Raw genomic sequence first — 24,951 nt, forward strand, 5'->3', positions numbered from 1 at the left:
AACAAGCATATATAACATAACAAAGAAGCATGAAATTAAAGTCAAACTGAGCTAAAAAAGCATGAAACAAGATCTTAGAGGGCTTAGGAATTTCTTTAGATATTTTCTATATTTTTTAAAATTTTTATTGAGATTTTTCAAAATTTTTTAAGAGATTTTTCATGATTTTTTTCTCTCTCTTTTTGGATTTCATAATTAAAGTCAAACTAAACTAAAAATGCATGATTTTTATTGAGACAGCATGAATGACGTGGTGAGATGGTGTCCAGTAAAAATTTATAAACATGTATGAGTCCGTCACATTAATTTTTAAACATGCGTGCCATCTGGGCTGGCCCATTAACACCGCCTGTTTAAGCCCAAACTAGTTCTCCATCCATATGAGCTTGGTCCGAACTCCACGAATAATATGCCAAGTTGAGGGCTGGGCCAGGCCCACTTAACCTTCCCTCTGAATTCTAATATTTCCCCCCATCTACACCCACAGTAATTTGTTTTTAGTAATTATTTTCATGTTTAAACTGTCCAGCCCAGTAGTTGTTGGGCCGCTCGGTTAACCCATCGCAATTTTAAATTCACAGTTTCAAGCCATCTGTTTGGAAACCACAAATAATAGAGATTTTTATTGTTATTTTTTTTTTTTGAACAAAAACTGAAAACCTGCGTCTACCATCTCCCCCATCTCTTCCTTTCATACAATGCAGCGGAGTCGCCGCCCCTTGCGTGACTCAGTCGTGCGTCGCCACCACCCTCATCGCCGCCCACTTCGTCTTCCGCTTCAAGCTTCAGATCATTACCCAACGACTTATAGGTAATGCAATCCCTGGTTGAAAGCGTTCAGGATCTCCAACTTCTCTGGGCCTTTTTCAAGGGCTAATTTTAATTCTTTTAATGTCATTATTTCATCGTAGTCTTCATCAAGATTTTCTTCTATTTTTTCAATATCAATTTGATATTGTTTTTTGACATTTATTTCAGCCACCGCTCTCCGGCCACACTCGGTCCATCGCCCCCGTGCCCAGCTACTGCCCTTCGGGTCTATCGTAGGGGAGAATCTGCGCTGCATTCTCTCTCGGGTTTCCCTGGGGTTCTCACATCTTAGAATCGAAGGGCTTCTGGTTTGTAACGAACATGGCGACTGCATCAGGTATTTATGAGGAACTCTAATTCCCAAAAATTCGAGAAGTGACTGCTTTTGGATTATGTAGTTTAAATTTGTTATTTTGGAAAGAAGTTTAAATTCAGTTCAAAGCCCATGTATGTCGTGCAATCTACCCATGGATTTGGAAATGGGGCTTCCTATCTCAATTCTGGAGTTTAGTCCCAAGGATCAATTCTGTGTCTGTTTTTGTAGTTTTTGCAATCAACATTATTTGATATACAAAAACCTGTATTGCTTCAATCTTCACTTTCAGTTCCTTCCTCCGCCTTTCTAAATAGCTTGTCTGTTATGCAGTATGCTCACAAGCTGCTACTAAGGAATGCTAATTTTGCTGTATTTTTGCAGCAATCAATTTTAAGCTGATGCACCAATTTTATTTGTAATAGGTTGGGTTGCTTAGTATTTGTAGGATGATCTCTTATTGGTATTTATTTTTTTATATCCTAGGCTTATTTTTTTCCTTGCAAACTCGGCACTGTTGCCAAATTTCTGCACTTTTGGATTTTCCCCTTATTTGGGCCCATTTTATCATTTATTTTACCATATTATGGTTTGCAGTGGCATTCAAATCTAGGGAGGACCATCGCAAGCAGCTGGAATTGGAAGAAGCACGTAAGGCCGGGCTTGCACCAGCTGAGGTTGATGAGGATGGAAAAGAAATCAATCCTCATATTCCTCAGTATATGTCTTCTGCACCTTGGTATCTTAATGCAGAGAGACCTGTAAGTTGTGTTTTTATTGTTCTTTGGCTGCATTCAATGCTTGTTGATCATTGAGTCTCAAGCTTGTTTTTTGTTCTTTTGTTTATTTATTTTTTATTTTCTATTTTTAATTTTGCAATCTTGGTTCGTAGAGTTTAAAACATCAAAGGAAATGGAAATCGGATCCAAATTACACAAAATCATGGTACGACCGAGGTGCAAAAATACATCAGGCTGATAAGTACAGGAAGGGTGCATGTGAAAAGTAAGTAAACTCTTTTCTCTCTTTGCATTTCCTTTTTCATCTGAACTTAGTTTTTTTTTGTTTGTTTGATGGGAAATGGAAACTCATTAATGTACAAATGAAAGAATTACACAAAAAGGAGGATAAGAAATCCTCCTAACACAGAAAAAATACAAAAATAAGCAGAGAATCAAAAGAAAAAACAATTTCATCAAAGCCCCTTTCCAATCCCTTTGAAGATTTGATGACAACATTCCTTGAAAGAAACTCAAAAAATGAGCTCAACAAGAAGCCCTGAAAGTAACTCTATCTCAAAAGAAATGCACAGATTTATGCTGCCATAGAAGAATCTTGCATTCCTTTTGGTCCATGAAGCCCCAAAAATGCCAAAATCTGTACATCTTCCTAAATTTTCCTTGGCGTACTTCTTCCAAATCCTTTGTACTGTCCTTTTAGGAAACATCAACAGTCTTAGGAATGACCAATGCCTCCCCAAAATTTGAGAAAAGAAAAGCTCGAAGATGTCTGGCCACTGTACAATGCAGAATTAAGTGATCACTTGTCTCGTGGGCTTCCAAGCACAAGACAAAAATATTCGGACTTGATGGCTTTATAAAGTTTTCTCTATTGCAGCAAATCATTAGTATTAGGCCTATTAAGAATCAGAGTCCACATAAATGCCTTGATCATTTAGGGAACCTTGGCCTTCCAAATAAAGTGGCTCAAGGGGGAAAAAAGAAGGATTTTTTGACATTTTCAACAATTGGGCAAGAAAAGATCTTGTGAAAAAAAAAAAAACTACAAGAATCCTCAAGCCAAATCCTCGAGTCACCACCCATTCAAGGGACAAAAGAATCGAGCATATGCAACAAAAAAGTCATATCCTTAACGTCTCTCTCATTGAGATTTTTGAAGAAATGAAATTCCCAAGAAAGAGATCCACCCTCAAAAGAATAAATGGCATTAATTGGTGCATTATGCAAGAGGGACAATCTAGAAAGACAGGGGAACAAAGATTCTAAGATACTTCACCCACTCAAACATCTTCTCAGAAACAAATATGATTTCTGATATACCCCCAAAATATCCTCATTTTAAAAGGAGGGACGGTTTCAATTCCTCCCATGGTTTTAAATAAAGGCTGCAACCATTACGTAATGCCATTACGTAATAGTTTTTTGGGTTACCGATACCGTTACACACTGCAAAATTGGTGGGAAGAAAAATCATGGCCGTAGCAGCCGTTATGGACCGCGACCGTTACGTAAAGGCCGCTATGACCGTTAACCGCTACAGGATTGTTGCACCAAAAAAATATTTTATTTTTTACTTTTTTGTCTCACTTTTTCCCTCTCTTTCATATATCATTCTCAATATACCAAGTGACAAAAGGAGGAAAAGTTATAATGAGTATGACAATGATACACAATTTACTATTTCTTTAAATACTCACAATAGATACATTAATTAACAATTTGTGAATGAAAAGATTTTTTTAAGGTCGCTGTGGTGTAGGGGAAACTTTGTCTTAGGATGACCACAAGCAAATGCCTAAAGAAGGATGTGTATTTTGTTTGAATGGCTGGCTATGCATGTCTAATCTATTTCTGCATGCCAATAATGCAACACATGCAACACCTGATGCACAAAGCTATCACGCTTTATAGTGGTCTGGGGAGTGCATGATGCAAGCAGACTTACCTCCATAATTGAAGAGCCTGTTTTTCTGACTTGAACCTGTGATCTTGTGGTTTGAGTCTAACACTCTTATCATTTCATCAAGGCTTCCCCTCTTATGTATCCTGACAATTGAATAATTTTACACTATGACTTTAGGATGTTTAGTTTGGTATGTTTCATCCTGTGTTACGGGATGGAAAAGTGCTTACAGATGTAGTACCTGGGAAGATAATATTGATACTGTTTTGCATGATTACTGTGTGATTATAATAGTTGTAATGTTTGAAAAATTCAATTTTATAATGCTGGATTTAGCTTTTTTTTTGTTTCTTCATTTGAGAGGTAGTCGTGTTGGCTCAATGTAAGATTCTGTGTGTTATGAATCTATCAAAATAAAATAAGTCATTACAAGAGGAGTGGTGAGATGTTAGCCTGTTAGAACAATTTATCCTATTTACCCATCTGTAACTTAGTATTTGGCCTCGGTGCTGCTTATTATTGCAACTTATGGTAAGAGATGACTGGCAATTCAAGAATTTGACGGGAAATTTAACCTTTGGTTCTGTCTATGGAGCATCCCTATGGCATAGACATATTATGTTAGGATTTTCAGTGCTTTATGTTTTTTGTGGGGGAGGGGGTTGAGTTGAACACAACTCATATATTTTTGAATTTCATTATTTTTTCACAGGAGTGATGCATGTGATTTGAAATTATAGATTCATAGATGCTCTTGTCTAAACTTAGGAGATACTGAATCTTTGCAATAACATGTCATTCTTCATGTTTTCTTCGTCTCTTAATCCAGTCTTATTTGTTTTTGGCATAGGACATATCATGTTAGGATTTTTAGTGCTTTATGTTTTTGGTGGGGGAGGGGGTTGAGTTGAACATATATTTTTGAATTTCATTATTTTTTCACAGGAGTGATGCATGTGATTTGAAATTATAGATTCATAGATGCTCTTGTCTAAACTTAGCAGAGACTGAATCTTTGCAATAACATGTCATTCTTCATGTTTTCTTTGTCTCTTAATCCAGTCTTATTTGTATTTTATTATTTTTTTAACATTTGCAATAGCTGTGGGGCCATGACGCACACTACAAAATCATGCATGGAAAGGCCCCGGAAAGTGGGAGCAAAGTGGACAAACAAGCACATTGCACCTGATGAAAAGATAGAGAGTTTTGAGCTAGATTATGATGGCAAAAGAGACCGGTGGAATGGATATGATCCAGCAACATATGCCCGTGTTATTGAGAAATATGAAAAACAAAATGAAGCTAGAAGGAAATTCTTGAAGGAGCAACAGCTTAAAAAATTAGAGGAGAAAAATAATAACCAAGATGGTGAGGGTGAGGCTGAGATGAGTGATGAGGAAGATGATGAAGATGCTTTAAAGGTGGACGAAGCGAAGGTTGATGAAAGCAAACAAATGGATTTCGCGAAGGTTGAGAAGCGTGTGCGTACCACTGGTGGCGGGAGTACAGGAACCGTTAGGTAAGGTCTTTTCTTATTATTATTATTATTATTATTATTATTATTATTTTTATTTTCTTAATTTTTGTCTTGCTACTGGACTACTGAGCCCTCCTTCCAAGACCGAAACGGACAATCATCTTGTTTTATGCTGTATAAAGTGGCTCTGCTTGTTGGTCTAGTAAATGTTGCTTTTCAATTTAATCTGTTGAATGATGGATGATTGTAACTGAAATACTGTTGCTTACCAGGAACCTACGTATTCGAGAGGATACAGCAAAATATCTTCTTAATCTTGATGTCAACTCTGCATATTATGATCCCAAAACACGTTCTATGCGTGAGGATCCTATTCCAGATATGGATCCAAATGAGAAGTTCTATTTGGTGAGTACCTTTGAGACATACATATTGCGTTATACAATTTCCCACAGTTTAGATTCAATTTTTAGTATATATTGTTTTAATATTGATCTGATTATTATTATTTATTTATTTTAGGGAGATAATCAAAATAGAGTAAGCGGTCAGGCTTTGGAGTTTAAACAGCTCAACATCCATGCTTGGGAAGCATTTGAGAAGGGACAAGATATTCACATGCAGGCAGCTCCATCCCAAGCGGAGTTGCTTTATAAAAATTATAAGGTCATAAAGGAGAAACTGAAGTCTCGAATTAAGGACACTATTATGGATAAATATGGTAATGCAGCTACTGAAGAAGAAATACCCAAAGAGCTGCTTTTGGGACAGAGTGAAAGACAAGTAGAATATGATCGTGCAGGCAGGATCATAAATGGGCAGGTTAGCTTTGCATGTGTGAATGTGCAATAAATTTAGTTCTCTTCACCTGTTTATATTCTGCATTATTTACCGAAATTTTATTTATTTTTATTTTTATTTTTAATTTTTATTTTTTGCAATACTTTGGATCCTCATGTATCCAAGCTCTTTTTGTGATGCAAAAAGGGTGGGGGTGCTCAAGATCTGAATCTTAAAAATGCGTTGGATTCTTTAATAACATATCTTGACATGTCCAAATCATATCCTATATTCTTCTTTTCTGGGTCAACACACTGTATATTGATGCCTTTCCACCTTCACTACATCAAAGCTGCATATGCAAGCATGGCTTTGAAACGTTGAATTTGGACTTTTGTGTATTTTGACAAAAATTCAACACAATTTTGTTTAGTTTTTTTTTAGCATTCCAAGTCCATGGCACTCCATGCTCGCAAACCTACCACAAATGAATGTTTTTTAACATGCAGCAAATTGCTAAATAGCTCCTAAAAAAACACATGGTATGGCAAAGAAATGCAGCATCTTTTAAATCCTTGTGCTTCTGCTAGTGCCTACTTCTCTCATATTCTATTTAGCGTTTAAACCACTTGAAACTTGTTATATATGTTTTTAACATGGTACATATAAATGTATATATGTGAAAATATGTATCTAACTATAAACATATCCCTACTGCATCATACTTCAAATTTTAAGAACATCCACATCTATATTTCTCTGTCCAGAATTCAAATTCATGCTTCATGCTCAATTGAACCATAAACTATTTTAGATAGAACATCTACATTAGCCAAATAACTGAGTTGGGAACTTCTAATTTTTTTTTCTCCCAAAGGATGGTAGGAAAAAAATATCTCTAGCATGTTTGGCTGATGTGGAAGAGTTCACATTGAAACTGAGGAAGGGATTTTTGGAGGTGGAATATAATCAGCATAAAAAATGACGCGTTTGCATTTTTTGAGTATTTGATCTAGAAGTTCTTTTAGGTATGTTGGCAGGGTTGGTTTTTTTTTTTTTTTTTTATAACTGTTTTGACATATTATATTATAGGTTTGATGGTTGTGTAGAGGATTTTGAAGGATAATAGATTTAGATGGTGATAATACAGACGCAAGTAATGTAGGATAAATTATGGAACTAGTTTTTAGTCATTTTGTGGAAGCATCTTACAGCAGATACTGATAGGTTTCTGAGGTTCAAAAGAGCAACTACAACAACAACAACAATAACAAGCCTCAAGTTGCACTATGTGGGGTTGGCTATGAGTCCTTTTTTACTAAGTCACTCTATCAAGGGTATTTTTTTCAACTAACTTAACAGCTATTAAATCCTTTCTCATTACCTCATTCTAAGTTATTTTATGTCCATTTGTTCCTCTTCTAGTACCATTTACAATGACTACCTCACTCCTCTTCACTGGTGCATTAATTGGCCTATGTTTCAAATGGCCAAACCATCTAAATAGCTTCTCTCTTATCTTATCTTCTACCAATGATATGCCTAACTTATTGCAAATATATTCATTCCTTAATTTAACCTTTAATGTTTTATCACTCATCCACCTTAGGATGCGCATATCGGTCACTTTTATTTTTTTGAGTGTTTTTTTTTAGTTGCCTAGCATTTTAATCCATAAAGCATAGCTGGTCTTATAGCCGTCCTATGGAGATTTCTTTTTGATTTGAATGGTATTCTATGATCGCATTACAAACCTGATGCACTCCTCCATTTTACCCAACTTGCTTTGACTTTATGTACTTCATCCTCTTCAATTTCTCCCTTCCTTGCATAATAGATCCAAGCTATCGAAATCTATTAGTGCTATTGATTTTTTAATTATCAAGTTTAATATTGTCTTTAGTATTCCTTCTTATCAGCTGAAGTCCCATTTTCATATATTTTGTCTTATTTCTATTTATCCTAAAACCTCTTGAACTTTTTAAAAAAATATATAAATAAAGAAAAGTTTATTGAAAAGGCATCAAGGGGATGAAAGCGGTGTAGTAGAGAAAGTCAAGCACCCTGAAGGGTGTCACTGGAATCAAAGATTACATTGTTATCATTAACAACATTCCCACTATGCTAGCTATTGACTGCAATAAACCAGTACTCTTTGCTGATCTGCTGAGGTTGAAATTTTTAAACACTTAATTATTCCTCTCTTTGCAAACGCACCAGAAAATTGCAAGGGGAATGAGGGACATAGCCTTTCTCTTCTCTTTTATTGCCCAAATTCCTTTCCTGGCCCAGAGTTCTCCTCCCACAGAGTTAGCGACAACCCACTGTTTGTCCAATCAGATGCACACCATATTCCAAAGATTTGTGGTCCAAGTGCAATGGAGGAGGATGTGCTCTAGTGATTCTGCATCAGCCATGTAAGGGGACATCTGTTGGTGACTAACAGACCCCTTCTTTGTAAAGTACCCAAGGTCAAGATCTTACCATGTGTCGCCTCCAAGGCTGGAAAGGAAAGGCAGCTTTGTGGGGTTAGCTGTCTTCCAAATCTGAGTCCAAGGGAAATCAAAGTTTTTTGACTCCAAAGGAAAGAGCTTCTTGCAGAAGGATCTAACAGTGAAACCCCCTTCTCATCTAAGGTCTAAATTGGAAGATCAGTGCTATTATGGTGCTAGAAGTTGTAGAGAAAGCTGTAGAAGTCTCTGAGCTGGTTGAGTCCACAATCTTCCACATTTCTGAGGAAGGGGATGTTCCAAAAGAGCCCCTAATCTGAGGTTTGGAGGTGCTGACTTATGTAGACATCTTTGTCACTGGGCAAGTTGTAAATGGCTGGATACACTGAGGGATTCCTGATCATGCCATGCGTCATGCTAAAAATAAATACTATCCACATTCTTGACCTGAAATCTAATACAAGAAAGGAAATCATTCCAGCCTTTCCTGATGAAATTCCACACCCCTACACTGTGTGTTCTCTACTAGTCTTGGAGATCCAATCATTATGTTCAGGCCCATATTTTACAGCAATGATTCCCAGCCAAAGGTGATCTTTCTCAATCATGAATCTCCACAACTATTTACCTGAAAGGGTTTTATTGAAAATGTGGAGGGGCTTCAAACCGAAGCCTTCTAAATGAATGGGTTGCTTCACCATGCTGCATTTGACAAGGTGAAATTTGAATTCCACTGCAAAACTCCCTCAAAGAAACCTATTTTGAATTCCTTCTATTCTCTTGGCAATTGAAGCCAGAAGGGGAATGAGAGACATGAAATGAATGGGGAGATTTGTCAAGGTGCTTTTAATGAGAGTGAGTTTGCCACCTTTCGACAAAAAATTCCTTTTCCATCCAGCCTATTTTTGTTCAAAATTTTCAATGATAGGGTCCCAGTCCCACACTCCTTTATCTTTGAATTTGGCACTGGGAGGCATCCCAATGTAGTTAATAGGAAAAGTTCCCATCTTGCAGCCTAAAAGGCTAACAAGGAGATGCCCGTCTATAGTTTCTCCAAGCAGAATGATTTCACATTTTTCAAGGTTAACTTTCAAATCTTAAACCGCTTCCTTGCCAAGATTATCTCAGATTCGTAATGTGGGGAGGGTCATCCTTGCAAAAAATGATAGTGTCATCTGCAAACAGGAGATGTGGGACCTCCATGGACCTTACATTCTTGCCAACTCTAAGGCCTTTGATCATGGTATTAAACGTAACGGCCGTTATGTAACGGAAAAACAGGTCACCGATACCGTTTTGGGCTGCATTAGCGGCGAGCCAAAAATTCACATGGGTAACGGCTGTTACGGAAACGTAACGGCCCGTAACGGCTGTTACACTAACGTTACGGAACGTAACGTCTGTTGCGCAGCTTCGTGCCTTCGAACCCTTACATCTGTCGTCCGCAAGCTGAGTTCAGTTCCCTCTTCACCTGAATCACTCTTCGATTTTTCGTCTCCTTCATATGTACAGCTTCGATCTACTGATCTGAAGCTTCGAAATCCCTAAAACCCCCAAAATTTGCTTCGTACAGCTTCGTCTCCCTCAGTCCGTCATTCGTCTCCTTCGTCCAAGAACCCAAAAATCAGCAAGTCTTCGATTCCTCCAAAATATGGAGGCTTGCAGGTTGCAGTTGCAGCAGGCCAGCAGCTCTCTTGCAGTCGCAGGCTCGCAGCTTCCATAGGAGTGGGAGTCGGGAGTGGGTATTGGGTAGGTGGTAACTGGGTAGTGGGTGGTGGCCAGTGGGCTTGTAATATGTATGTTGTTTTATTATTTCAATTTATGCTTTATTGCTTAATAATTTATTCTGTTTTATTATTTCAATTTATGCTTTATTGCTTTATATAAATTGTAAATTTCAGTTTGTTTTAAATTTCAGTTTATATAATTAGTATATAAATTGTAAATTTCAGTTCATTTAATTAGTATATAAATTGTAAATTTCATTTTTAAATTTAATTTGTTTTATAATTTCAATTTATAGTTTATATAAATTATAAATTTCAGTTTATTTAATTACTATTTAGTATATAAGTTGTAAATTTTGTTTTATAATTTCAGTTTATAACTATAATTAGTATATAAATTTAGTTTATTTATTATTTAATTAGAATACAAATTAACAATTATAAATTATTAATGATTGTATAAGTAGAATTTATTAATTAAAATAAAAAAATTAGTATAAAGTTTTTAAAATATAAAATTTATAGAGTTACTTAGACTCTTAGAGAGTTAGAACCTAGAACTTAGAACTTAGAAACTTAGAGTACAGATTTAGTAAAAAATTATTAACTAATATTCTACATATTTATTTTTTTAAATACCTTGAGGTCCTTGACAATTAATAATTTAATATTAGATCTACAATTTATAATAAATTCTAATTTGTACACAATTAGTCAAGTCTCAACTCTTAAGTGACTCAAGTTCAAGTCTATTACCATTTAAATAATTAAATTGTAAGATTTACAATTTCATATTTATTTTTTTAAATTGTAAATTTTAAAGTAATGTAAATTATTAAAAAATATGTTTTTTTTTTTTTTAAACAGCGCACTAAAATTAATATAAAAATCATAATGCCTATTAAAAAGCATTTGTAGGTTGAATGAAGACCTTTAAAATTCATTAAAAACCGTGTATTAATGGATTTCATGTTTATTTTTCGATTTTGGCATGGTTGTGCATGCGTGAAAAAAATTCACGACCGTTGCGCCCGCTTCCCGTTATGTAACACCCGCGTCTCCCGCGACACCCGCGACCGTTACGCGACGTTACCCGCGACTGCGATTTCAAACCATGCCTTTGATTAGCCCTTCTCTGATATCTTTTTTCAACATGAGGCTTAACGTTTCCATCACCACAATGAACAAAAAGGGGGATAAAGGGTCCCCTTCTCTGAGTCCTCTTAAGGAAATTAGTTGAGCATCCATTGATTAACTCTAAGAAACTTGGTGTGTTGATGCAATGAGCGATACAACTACACCATTGCTCCCCAAAGCCTATTTTCCCAAGAGTATAGAGAAGAAAGTTCTAGTTAATGTGTTCGAAGGCTTTCTCCTTTCTAGCTTGCACACTGCCCCATTTTTCTTTTCCCTACAATAAGTATCCACCATCTTGTTAGCTGTGAGGGCTGCATGAGGCATCCATGGTTTGTCTTCCAGCCACACAGGCGTGTTGATGTTGCCCAATGACTTCCAAAGTGGCTCTTTTGATCCTTGCAGCTAGGACTTTGGCAAGGATCTTACAAATACTTCCCACTAAGCTAATCGGATGAAAGTCCTCAATGTTGGTTGCCTTGGGTTTCTTGGGATCAGGGTAGGGAAAGTGACATTTATGCTGCTCACAAATCTACCCAATCTAAAGAATTCCTCAAAGATGTTGATGAAATCCTGCTTGAGCTTGCCCCAATTTGATTGGAAGAATGACAAGGAGAACCCATCTGGCCCTAGTGCTTGTCTCTGTAATGGCATGAGGATTTTCGCTTCCTCAAAAGGTATCACTCTGCAGTTCAGGGGTTGATAGATTTAAAGTCAATTCCATTTACTACATTTCTCTAGCTTTCAGATTTAGAGTAAAGAGCTTTATTAAAGTTTCAGATTCCCCTTTTGATTTCTCCTTCTTCAGTTAAGGCGATCTCCTCAATTTTGATGCTGGAAATGTTGTTCAGCGTGCGATGGGCATTCACTGTTCGGTGGAAAAATTTGGTGTTCCGGTCTCCCCCCTTGAGCCAAAAGGTTCTAGATTTCTGCCTCCAGGAGATCTCTTCAAGGCTAATAACATTAGTTAGCTCCTTTAACAAAACTTTTTTGGCACTTTCATTGGTATTGAGCCCTTGCCTTAGCTCTTGCTTATCAAGGATCTTGATGTCATTAAGAATATTGGTCTTCTTTGCTTGAATATTCCCAAATGTGCTTTTATTCCACAGCTCGAGCCTCTCTTTCAACCCCTTCAGTTTTGAATCTAGCACAAAGCTAGCTTTCCCCTCAAAATGAAGTCTGGACCACCAGAACTTAATGAGGTCGCTGAAGCCATTGTGCTTTAACCACATCTTTTCAAAGTGGAATGGGGTTGGCCCCTATTTGATTTTGCTTGTGTCAACAAGGATAGGGAAGTAATCCGATATGGGTCTGGGAAGGAGCTTTTTAGTGGTTTTGGTGAAGTGTGTATCTCAATTCACTGAAATAAGAAATCTATCAAATCTTGAGAAGGAAGGTGGGTCTCTAGAGTTGGACCAAGTGAAAGCACCACCAATGAGTGGGAGATCAATAAAGGCATTCTCTTTGGTGAAGCCCAGGAACTATCTTAGACAGTGATTCTCCGCTCCGCCCCCACTACATTCATTGGGGTACAATACCTTGTTGAAGTCTTCTCCCATAACCCAAGGCGAATCTCATCAGCTTTTAATCTCGAGGAGCTCAGTCCAAAACAAATGTGTATGAGGTCCTTTTCTTGGGCCATATACCCCAGTGAGAACCCATAAAAAATTATCATCCAGATTTTTGAACAAGCACAAGACAGAGAAGGAGTTGATGGAATGATCAATCATCTCTACAACTTTGGGATTGAGGATGCTTCCTGTGTTGCCCACAACAACAAGGGAGATTCAATCACAATTCTCTCGTCCCCAAAGATCTCTTACTAAGAATTGATCCATAGTTTCCACTTTAGTTTTCTATAAACAGAAAATGTAACCTCTCCATTCTTTAAGAATAAAGATTTAATTAGAATCCTTTTATATTTATCGTTTAATCCCTTCACATTCTAGGAAATGAGTTCCCTTTAACATGATTTAGTAGTGCAAATCCGGCCACTGCTTGCCTCCATCAAATCTGTGCATCCACCCAACTTATCATAATTTACTAAACATTCCAGGCATTTCAGCTCCCTGTTTGTGTCCAGTTTCTTTTTGCTGCCCATAGGTTTTTTGGAGCTAGTTGTGCCTCCCCTCTTCTCTTCTTTTTGATCTCTTCAAACAATTTTGAAGCCCTGTCTTGAAAGCCATTGAAAGACTGCCAATGGCTTTTCTGATCATTTTCATTTTCCATAGCACCCACTTAGAGACCTACTTCTTAAAAATGTGTGCTTTCCGGGTCTATTCCGTTCAGCATTTCAAAGTTTGGTGGTGTCCTGGGTATCGGCCAGACTGAGACTGGTTTGTTGGGCCTCCAGGTGGTTTGAAGGAGCTAGAATTAAGGATAAATCAGTGGCACCAGCCTGTGTAATTGGAGTCCCTGAATCTCGTTCCTCCTTGGCATCACTAGAAGCAAAGACCTGTGTGTGGGGCTCAATTACAAGGGTTTTCCAGAAGATTGAAGTCTTCTCAGCTGACAAGGAAGGGGGCCTTTATGAAAATTAAAGGGACTGAAAGCATTTGGCTTGATTGTTGGAGAAGTTTTAGAAGTAGGGAGGCCAAAGGGAAGAACCTCCTTGAACAGAGTGCCTCTGTACTCCTTAACTTCTGTCTCAAGCTCAACAAAGGAGGAGAGAAGATAAGGTTTGCCCAAGTCTACACTGTTCTTCTCAAAACAATATCATTTGCAGACTGGGATCTCATTTTGGATATTCCTTGCAAGTTCATCAATCATTAAAGCAAATAGACAGGGACTTAAGGTAGAGCCTTGATGTACATTTACTGTGATTGGGAATTCTCTAGACTCTCCTCTTGTAGTCCTAACGCTAGTCGTTACTCTATCAAGCATATCCTTAACGACATCAATATATCTGCTGTAGGCTCCCTTCCTTTCTAAAGCCCACCAAAGAACTTCCCTAGGTGCTCTGTCATATGCTTTCTCTGAGTCAATAAAAACCATATATAAGTCCCTCGTCTTTTATCTGAACTTATCCATTAATCGTCTTAGTAGGTAAATAGCTTCTGTAATTGATCTTCTAGGCATCAAACCAAATTGATTCTCCGAGACCTTCGTTTCTGTTCTTATTCTTTGTTTAATTACCTTCCCACATTTTCATTGTATGACATAAGTTTAATGCCGTGATAGTTATTATAATTTTGAATCTCTTTTTTTTTTTGTAAATATGTATGAACATACTTTTCCTCCATTCCTCTGGTATTTTCTTGGTTTTCATAATAGTGTTAATATATTAGTTAATCATATACTTCCTTTATTCCTTAGACATTTCCAAATTTCAGTTGAGATGTTATTTGGTACTAAAGATTTCTCACGTTTCATTTTTATTAAAACCATCTTAACTTTTGTGAGCCTAATTTTGCCAATAAATCTCATATTTTTTGTCTTTTCCTTATTCATCACTTCTAAGTTTAAGTTTTCAATTTGGTTTTCATTAAACAACTTATTAAAGTATCTTTGCCACCTCGCTTTTATGTTTTCTTATTCTACTAAGGCAGTATCATTCTTATCCTTTATGCATTTTACATTGTCTAAATCTTTGCACTTCCATTCACTAGCTCTAGCTAGTTTGTACGTCTCTTTTCCCTTCTTTGTATCTAGTTTAGCATATAAATTATCATAAGCTCTATGTTTAGCTCCACTAATGACCTTTTTTGCCTCTTTATACTTTTCAAAATTTTCTATATTTCTACACTTTTTTCCATGTTTTATACCAAGTTCTTTTTGTCTTTACTGCTTTTTGAACATCTTGATCCCTCTGCCAGCTTTCTTTGCTGTCATAGACTTCCTTTGGATTCGCCTAAAATCTCTTTTGGAATCTTTTTAATTGAGTTAGTCATTCTATTTTACATATACTTTATTCCTTATTGTCCAATCACTTTCATATTTTGTTTACTATACTTCTCCCTTGAGACTCCACTACCAAATCCTCTTGCATTGATTTATGTTTTTTTTTTTTTTTCCTTCTGTTTCTTCATTCAAAAGAGAGTCAGAATTTTTTGTTTTTTGTTTTGTTTTGTTTTGTTGTGTTTTATTTTGTTTTTGTTATTGTTATTGTTATTGTTTTTAGCTTTTGGGAGCTGGTGGGATCTTATTTCTAGCACACATTGGCCATAATGTTGGATAATAGGCATTTAAAGTTGTAAAACTTGAAGCCATTGCAAGGAAGATTGGGAAGGCAGTTGGTAGTTTACAGAAGAATGTTGCATAAATTGTTTCTTAAATGTCATTTTAAGTTCCATTTGATCATTTCCTATTTCCTTTTCATATACTGGCTTACAGAAGGTTGTTTCACAATTTGTTAAACATCATATTAAGTTTTAGTACCGGAACTCTAAAACTTACAAAATCATGGAGCTTGTTTAGTGTATATGAAATAGTATTTGCATCATGCAGTTGAATTTTGCCTCTCATGTTCGGAAGGGTGATGAAATGCTGTTTTTAGAATCAAATTTTATTATTATGATACTTGCTGGTCTATGTTATTCTGTGTCTGAATGGGCTTGTTGGAAGGCGGGGATGATGTATTCGATTCTAAACAAGGATGAAGAAGGGGAGGAACTTGATGAGAATTATTTGGCGAGTGGTTGAAATACTTGCAACAATTTTATATCAACACTATCTTGCTCTGTTGGGAGTTCCGTTTACTGAAGATCTGAATTGCCTTAAAGAGATTTTATGTGCTCAAATTTGGGGGTTGAACAGCAAAACAACTTGGCTTATACAGGCAGAATGAAATTGCATCTCCAATTTCTGTGAAGCAGAGTTATGGACCCAGGATTTTAATCATAAACGTGATTTCAGGGTTCTGAAGAGCACACACTAAAAAATTGACTATTTTGTGTTTCTGTATGGTTATAGAAATTGCATTTTTTCTTCAGCATCTAACTGCATCAGCATATTTTTTTCTCTCTTTTACATGGGATTGAAGCTAGACAAACCTTTGATTTAGAAGTTTCTTCTTTCCCATATTTACTTCCTTTTCCCTTCCTCCGTCCACTGAAGACCCTGGCGGTCTAACCACTTCAACATGATGCATGGCCCTCCAACAAAAATTACTGAATGATTTAATGCTATATATCCCTTTTTTTATTTCTTCCCCCCTCTCAAATGAAGATCCTAGCAGCCTATACCACTTCAACACGATGCATGGCCCTTTTACAGAGATTAGTGTTATTTCATGTGTTTGATATATTTGTATGTGCATGTGCCTGCGCGCACATGTATGTACTTGTGTTAATAACAAATATTGCTATTTACAGGAGACAGCTCTTCCAAGAAGCAAGTATGAAGAAGATGTTTACATTAACAATCACACTAATGTCTGGGGTTCATGGTGGAGAGATCATCAGTGGGGTTACAAGTGCTGCAAGCAGATGATTCGGAACAGCTATTGCACAGGTGCCGCTGGAATTGAGGCTGCTGAAGCTGCAGTAGATCTTATGAAGGCTAATATTGCTCGTAAAGAGGCTGTGGAAGGTTAGTCTTTCAGTCCATCTGCCTTCATTCATCTCCTTTATATTAAATGCCAACTTAATTGGTTGGACCACATCTCCTGCTTGGTCTACATTTTGCTTCAGGTTTTGCTATATTTTCAGAATGGTTGTATGTTGTCCAACTATATAGCCATAGTTGTTGAATGGCTTTGCTATTTTGCTAATGATACCTCTTACGTGCCAACAAAAGGGTTTAACTCTTGACATCTTACATTGTCAATTTCGTTTGATTTTTTTGTTCATAACATGTTATATATTATTGGCAATTTCTTTTAGATATTAATAAATGCTTTTACTTTTGTGTCTCTTCACATTGTGAACACTAAAACAGAGAAGCCCGCCGCAGTGGAAGAGAAAAGGCTTGCAACTTGGGGAACAGATGTGCCAGATGATTTGGTTCTGGATGAAAAATTACTCGCTGAAGCACTGAAGAAGGTGAGTTTTTTTTTCCCAGCCAAGCCTTCTTTCTTTCTCTTCTCCTTTGCATTTTTTAAGAAGTGCTTTTGGAATATCTTGTTTCCTTTTAGCAGTTCAACTTCTTTGGCTACCCAAACTATTAAGTCGGGAGCTTGATTTCAGAAATTTTTTATTTAAGCTATGCTATTGGTTGTAAACTTGAAATACCTGCCGGAGCAGTTAATAAGACCTATTGGTTCTGACCAATTTTGCTAAGTTGTTATTTTCTAGTAATTATTAGTGTTATTATTATTTTTTTAAAATGGAAAATTATTAATGCTATCATTATTTGCTTACCATATCATAAATTTTTCATTTGCTTGAGAAAAGATTTCAGTTGAGTGGCAGCCAAAAACTGAGTTGAATTTAGGTTAAACATGTGCGCGTGCCACCCCCGCCCCCGCCGGGGGGGGGGGGGGGGGGTGGTTGAGGATGCTCAAAGAGTTATCTAGATTAGGTAGTCAACCTTCTGGTGGATGCATTTGTTTTTGACTGACGAATTTGGTTTGGACAGGAGGATGAAAAAAGAAGAGAGGATAAAGACGAAAGAAAGCGCAAATACAATGTTAGATGGAATGATGAGGTGAGATCTTTTGCTCATTTGATCGTTTGTTGCCTAAATTGACATCAAGGTGCAAGTATTCTTTTTACTTCCGTTGCCTTGTTATGTGGGCTGCCTTACCATCCTCATAATTTTGACAGGTTACTCCGGAGGAGATGGAGGCATATAGGATGAAGAAAATCCATCATGATGACCCTATGAAAGACTTTATGTATTGAGGGGCCTTGCTGGCTCCTTGAAGTTCCTAGGTTCTACTCCTACAGTCTTGTAACCAGAAAGAAAAGATGGAAGTGAGACAAACAAATCATTAAATGATTTATAGCTCAGATGCTGTAATGGATGTTTACTAGAACTGTTGTCTTCCTTGGCATCAACTGGTGAAAAAATTAGTCGGGGTCGTGTGCATATGTAGATGTGTTATTGCATTGGGGTTTGCGCGTGTGTTTGTTTGTTTTGTTTTGTTTTTGTTTTTTTTGTTGTGGCTGTGTACTCAGAATATATAACAGTTATGTGGCTACAAAAATATAAATAGCAGAAAAAGATATTATTGGACATATTATGTGATGTGTAGTAGGAACATTATTCTTGCTCGATTTTAGAATTTAGTTACCTCTCTTCGAGTCTCTGTGATAGAGAAAGAACTGTGATGTGTAGACAGAAAGAACTGTGAAAGAAAGAAGTAGAGGGGTGCTTGGAGAAGGAAGAAAATGTAGTAGAGGGGGGAGGTTGAGTTGCTGTGGGAATGAATAAGCAAGGTAGTTTTATACAAGATGCCAGATTGTGTTAACAATAGAAAAAAAAAGGTATATAATTTTAAATGATCATACCATTAATAAGTATAAAACTTGTGAGTAATGGTCGATTAATGCTAAAAAAGATGTTTTTGACTATTGATTTTTAAACATTCAATATCAATATCATTAATAATAAAACCTTTTGGTTATGTTTTGTGGAATAGTTGTTCTTTAGAGTAAAATGAAATATAACATGAAATTTGAGAATAAAAGTAAGAACTATTTTTTATATATATTTTTATTATTTCCTCGAACATGTAATAAGGAATAAATATTTGTAGACATTTTATTGTTTAGGGGTACTATGTTACAATTCTTTTTGTGCCATTTCGCTAGTGAATGAAAATTTTGTGTTTTTGAAATATATTTTTAGCGACAGAAAACTTTGTTGTTAAAAGATAGTAAAATTATTTTGTAACTAAACTTTTTGACGATGAAGTTGGTAGTAGCTATTACTTTAAATGACAACTTTTGTGGTTCATCACTAAAATCTATGCCTAAATCTCATTTTTCTTGTAGTGATTAAAATACAAAAAATAGAGTAAATTAATTGGAAATGCTTAAAAAGGCTAGAAATTCAAAGAAAAATCCAAATAAAATCTTTTAAAAAATCTTCAAAAAAATAGAAAAATGAGAGGATTATAAAATTCTGGAAAATAGAGTTTTCATAAAAATAAATAAATAAATAAAATTATAGAAGGAAGTTCACAAGAAAACCCTTAAAACTTCAAAGAAGGTTTTGTAAAAATTCAAATAAAATTGAGAAAAATTCTTCTTAAATTCGTAGTCCTCCAGGAGCTCCTTACTAATGCATCTTGCATCCTCTTTGCCTCTAATTTCATGTTTTTTCTTTAATTTGTGTATCTTTTTGGTTTTATTTTCTTACTTTCATGTCTGATTTTACTTGCTTCCTTTGTACACATTGCATGTTCTCTAGTATTCAATCATCTGGTCAATTGTTTGAGTGTAAATGTTGATTTGAATGCGCGGCGGAAACACGTACAACTCGAATCCGGAACAAGTAATGCAAGCACTCAACGATGAATATATGGAGATAGCAATCATAATGAGAATAAAGGAAAGCAATTAAATCAATGAAACAAAAAAATTATGTGGTTTGGCAATGTGCCTACGTCAATGGGAGCAAACAACTGATTTTCACTATCTGATTGTCAAGCTTAGATCAAGGGTTACAAATATAGTTTATATATGAAAATAGGATATAGTTCCCAAGAGGGAGGGTGAATTGAGTTTTAAAATTTTCTTTTAATTCCTTTAATGAAAACTTAACCTTTTGTTGATCATGCACAACAATTTAATTCTTTTTATTTAATTTACTACCACACAAACATTCAATCAAACAACTTAACCAAGCCAATCAATTATAAAACATTCAATCAAGATATACTCTGCAACTTAATGAAAATTCTCAACTTTTTCAACTTGTGTGTAGCCCTGTTTATATAAATTTGAATCAAGCCCTGTATATATGAAATTTGTCTCTCAATTTGATATTCAATACAACATCCAATCACTCTTTCCAAATACTTAGACCTTAAATAAACTTTAAGTTAAAGAGTCTTGGGGTGTTGAATCAATCAACGTACTACTTTACAGTTTCCGCAAAAGATTGATCAACTAACGTACTCCCTTTCGGTTTCCGCAATCCCAAAAACAAATTAAGCTTAAGTTTATTTAATATCTAATCCATGTAGTGTATATGATTTAGATATTTAAAACATCCATGCAATTGTATATGTACTGAAAATAAAGAGAGTAAGGAAAGAGAGAGTAAGACCGAGATTTTTAACGAGGTTAGGCTTATACCTAGCCTACGTCCTCACCTTTGGCAAACCACCAAAGAATTCACTAAAACCAGTTACTTTGTAGGGCGGAACAACATCGTTTACAACACTCCTTTGATTAGGCTGGAGCCCGCCTCTCCAAGTGATATCCCCTCACTCGGTCACTCCTTCAATTAGCCTAGAGCAGCACCTCTCTAAGCGATACCCCATGTTTAGCCAATGATCCAAATAACCTTGAACCTTTCTAGAAACAAGAAACAAGTATAGAAAAATTTGTGTACAAGAGACACTCTCACAATAGAGCTGGTTAGTACAATATTCAACACAAATATACTTCAAAGTAAATCAATATAAAGAGATTGAAGCTCAATTGAATTTATATCATCAAATATATCTTCCGAGTATTGAAAGATTCAGACTCTGAAAGCTCTAATTCGGAATTTGTATCAGCACCAATTCAATAGTGGAAGTAGGATGAGCATAAGAGATATTGAGAGCTTTGAGAGAACTTTTATTGCTGGAAAATTTCTTAGGTATTAAAATCTTTGGAGTTTGGAGCTATTTATAGATGTTTAAGAGATAATTCCTTGCCCCCCAAGTTTACTTGGAGTAAACATCAAGTTTTCCAAAAGAGTAGTGCCTAAGAAATCTATTTAAAAATCTTCCCGTTGAATTTAAAATCCTGTTTCGAGTGGCAGTTGCCTGCCACGTCCTGGAAGTCGCCTACCATAGTGAAAACTAGACAACCAGAAGATTGGTAGTCACCTGCCAAGACACAGGCAGTCGCCTGACTTGACCACCAAGCGCCTGACAATGCTCAGGTAGTTGCCTGACACCCTACTGCCTCCCAAGTTTACTTCTTTTAAAATTTGGCAGTCTATTGCCTATATAGGGCAGTCGCCTGGCTCTCAGTCTTTCCCTCATATTCTTGGAAAACTTTTCTTCCTTTGAGACCTTTGTTACTTTGATTTCAAAAACATATTTTAAGGTCTTTTAAAAATGTGTTTCTTAGTTTCTTTTGATTTATAAGAGCTTCAATTCAGTTTATATTGAAGTTTACATGAAGTACTTACATAGAGACATCCTTAATACTCTAGTCTTTTGATCTTCAAGTAAATCCTTGTTCTTCCATGATCATATATCATCTTTGAGTTTTTGATCATCTTTCTTTCTTCAATCTTTTGTATAGTATGTTCATCATGAGCTTTATTATCCTTTTGAGCTTGGAAATTCTTGAGCTTTGCCTTTTTCCTAAAAGAATTTCACTTGAAACAAACCATATCAAACTTATCGTGATTTGTTATCATCAAAATAAGATTTGTAAGACTTATTAGGGCAACAATATATATCTAAACCTACGCTCACATAAGACTTAGACTATATATAAAACACTCTTATAGAAATCCCCAGAGGAAAATCCTTCAAAATCTCCCAATATACTGATCTCTCGATTCAAAATCCGTTATCTGCGCTAAACAATACCATCAACAGTTTCAACACAAACGTCGAAGGTTCAATACCGAGGCTAAACTTGAATACTAAATCCCGATTGAAATCGTCGAAGGTTTGATACTGAGAGCAAACTATCGATGCAACTATCGACCTAACCATCGAAGGTTTCTTCCTACAGCCTCATTCCTTGTTCTTTGCTTCACCATGCTTTCCCAGCGTATGCGTTCCAGTCAATATGAGCCACGAATCCAACAATATCTACCTTGGTGAATATTCACCACTTAGGAGAAATATGAAAGCATAACTAGCTGCTCCACATAAGACGGTAGATTGGGACTGCCTCCTATCTAGCACCTGGAGACATTAACCAAGTCTAAGCAATGCTTGAACTTGTCTGTGGTGACAAGAACTCCACTTAGCTGAATGCCCAGCTCCTTGAATGATCTTGTAAACCAAAATACTTCCTTAGTAGTCTTAGCCACTGCCATGTACTCTGACTTAGTTGATGAAAATGTGACCTGAGACTGTACCCTAGACTTCCAACAAATATGTCTTCTCATAACATACCCTGTTGTAGACCTCCTGTCATCTAAGTCCTCTTTGTAGTCTGCATCCACAAATCTCATAACTGACAGATCACTCTATTGCCTACTGAAACACCCCATTGCACTGGTGCATGGGACCTTTGATGTGTCCCGAACATCACTGTCCATCCTTAGGTACTGAGCGATAGACAATTTACATTGATTCTCCAACAGTGTACCAGTGACCGATTTTGCATTAACTATGCTAAATCTTTCCAATACCTTCTTCATAAAACCACCCTAAGATAACCACAATCTCCCTATAATTATGTCCAAAGCCACCTTGAGATAATCCCAATCTCCTTGCAGCTTTATCCTTGCGAATTTCCAACCCAAGAATCTTCTTGGCTGCATCCAAAACCTTCATGTCAAATTCCTTTCTCAACAAAGTTTTCAACTGATTAGCCTCATTCAAAATCTTCCCACCAACTAACATGTCATCAATATAAAACAATAGAATAATTACCCACTTGCATCCTATCACCCTCTTCCCCTCTGGAAGCTCCACCAACTCCCACATCTGATTCTTATACAGTAACTCCATCTCCTCCACTATAGCACTTATCCATCTATTTTTCTCTTTGTTGTGCACCACATCTTGAAAAACAGTAGGAACATTGCTGGTAGTAATGAATGCATAGGACATCAGATAATCAAATTCATACATGAGCGGTGGCCCGATAGTGCATCTAGGCCCATTGTGATCCTGTTGGCCTTTCGAGCTAAAACTCCCTACAATATGAACGATTTCATCTCTGCCCTGAGTCTGAAACTCCATATGCATCACAATATCCTTTTTGCTGCAGTTTATACTGTGATATTGCTGGTCTCCTGAGCTAGAGCTTCTTGTGTTTATGTCCTGAGTCTCCAATTCCACCTGCACAATATGCTCGTTGCTACTGCAGCTTTCTGGCACCCATTTCTCTTTATCTACTTGAGTATGCTACACCATGACTTTAATATAAAAAACCATGTCTCCACTAATCGCCACCTTGTTAGCCATTGGATCCCACAACTTGAACCCCCCTTTTTGATACCCCAAAAAGATGTACTATTTAGACATTTCACCAAACTTAGATCTCACCTCACTAGAAACGTGCATGGCTGGACCTCCAAACTCTCTTAGACCAAAGAATTCTACCGCATAACCTGTCCAAACTTCTCATGCAACTTTCCCATCTAGTGATACCTTTGGCCAATGGTTAATCGAGAAACACGTCATACTCACTGACTTTACCAAGAAGTTCCTTACAAGCCTTGCATAAAACCTGAGATGCTACTCGCAAAACTCCTTGAACACCAACATACTCAATTTCAATGCCCGACTTGAGGATCTTTCTCCCGATCTGGTTTTCCACCTCAGCCACAAGTTAAACTAGGCAAACATCTCCAACTTGTGCCGTATGAAGTACCAAAAAACCTTTCATGATAAACTCATGAAGTACTTATGTCCAACCCATGATGCTACCCTCATCAGTCCCCAAACATCCAAAATGTAGTTAAGAATACCCTCTATTTTGTGTGTTGTTGTTTTACACAAAACGATATTACCTGACTCAGAATTTGTAGCTGTAGCTCCACCTACAACTATGTTACCCTGCAGTGCATAGATATTCCCTGCTAACTTTTGTCCTTTCATCACCATCAAGACGCCTTTACACACCTTCATTATCTCACTTTCACACTTGTAACTATACCCATTACAATCTAAAGTGCCCAATAAAATCACATTCTTCCATAGATTAAGTACATGCTTTACACCACATAACATCCTTACCACACCATCATACATCTTGATTATGATACCCCCCATTTCGACAACTTTGTAGGTAGCATTGTTTCCTATCAGAACGGAACCAGAGCTCACCAATTTGTAAGTAGTGAACCAATCTTTTTTGGGCATCATGTGATAAGAACATCCCGAGTCTAGAATTTAAGAATCCATGAGGAGTTCTGAACCTGATAAAACAGAAAGCATATCACCATCACTACTCCCTGAGTCTCCTTCTTTCACTACATTTGCAGATTTTGATGAACCCTCTTGAGTTTTTGTATTTCCCTTCTTCCACTTCGAATACTCTAATTTTATGTGCTAAATTTTCCCGAACTTAAAGCACCGAATGTACTTCCTTCTCTTGAACTATGATTTGAGTTTTATTATTACTTGATCCGCTCTAGAAATTGCCTCTCCCATGATCTTGATTACCCTTCTCCATAAGCCCTTCACCTTGTGAACTCTCATTGTTGGCCTTCTTTCTCTAATGGAACCCCACAATGCTCTAGTGATATCCTCCAAATCAAGGGTCTCTTTCTCCCATGTTAGAAATGTAACTAGTAGTGACGGTTTGTACAAACCGTGTAAGAACCCAACCCGAGAATTTTGGATTAAATAAATAAGAAAGGAGAAGGGAATTA

At 36.5% G+C, this 24,951-nt stretch overlaps 1 protein-coding gene across 1 annotated transcript; it reads left to right on the plus strand.

Annotated features, from left to right (window-relative positions):
• Positions 1 to 621: 621 nt before the first annotated feature.
• LOC131153413 (pre-mRNA-splicing factor SLU7-A) lies at positions 622 to 18,455 on the plus strand. The gene is made up of 11 exons (XM_058105699.1): positions 622 to 811; positions 979 to 1,147; positions 1,721 to 1,884; positions 2,016 to 2,128; positions 4,869 to 5,288; positions 5,519 to 5,654; positions 5,769 to 6,068; positions 16,650 to 16,866; positions 17,215 to 17,318; positions 17,854 to 17,922; positions 18,042 to 18,455. Exons 2-11 carry the CDS (start codon positions 1,132 to 1,134, stop codon positions 18,117 to 18,119), a joined length of 1,617 nt encoding a protein of 538 aa, XP_057961682.1. The 5' UTR covers positions 622 to 811; positions 979 to 1,131; the 3' UTR covers positions 18,120 to 18,455.
• The last annotated feature ends 6,496 nt before the right edge of the window (positions 18,456 to 24,951 follow it).

Source organism: Malania oleifera, chromosome 4 (assembly GCF_029873635.1).
Source record: "Malania oleifera isolate guangnan ecotype guangnan chromosome 4, ASM2987363v1, whole genome shotgun sequence".
NCBI classification, from domain to species: Eukaryota; Viridiplantae; Streptophyta; class Magnoliopsida; order Santalales; family Ximeniaceae; genus Malania; species Malania oleifera.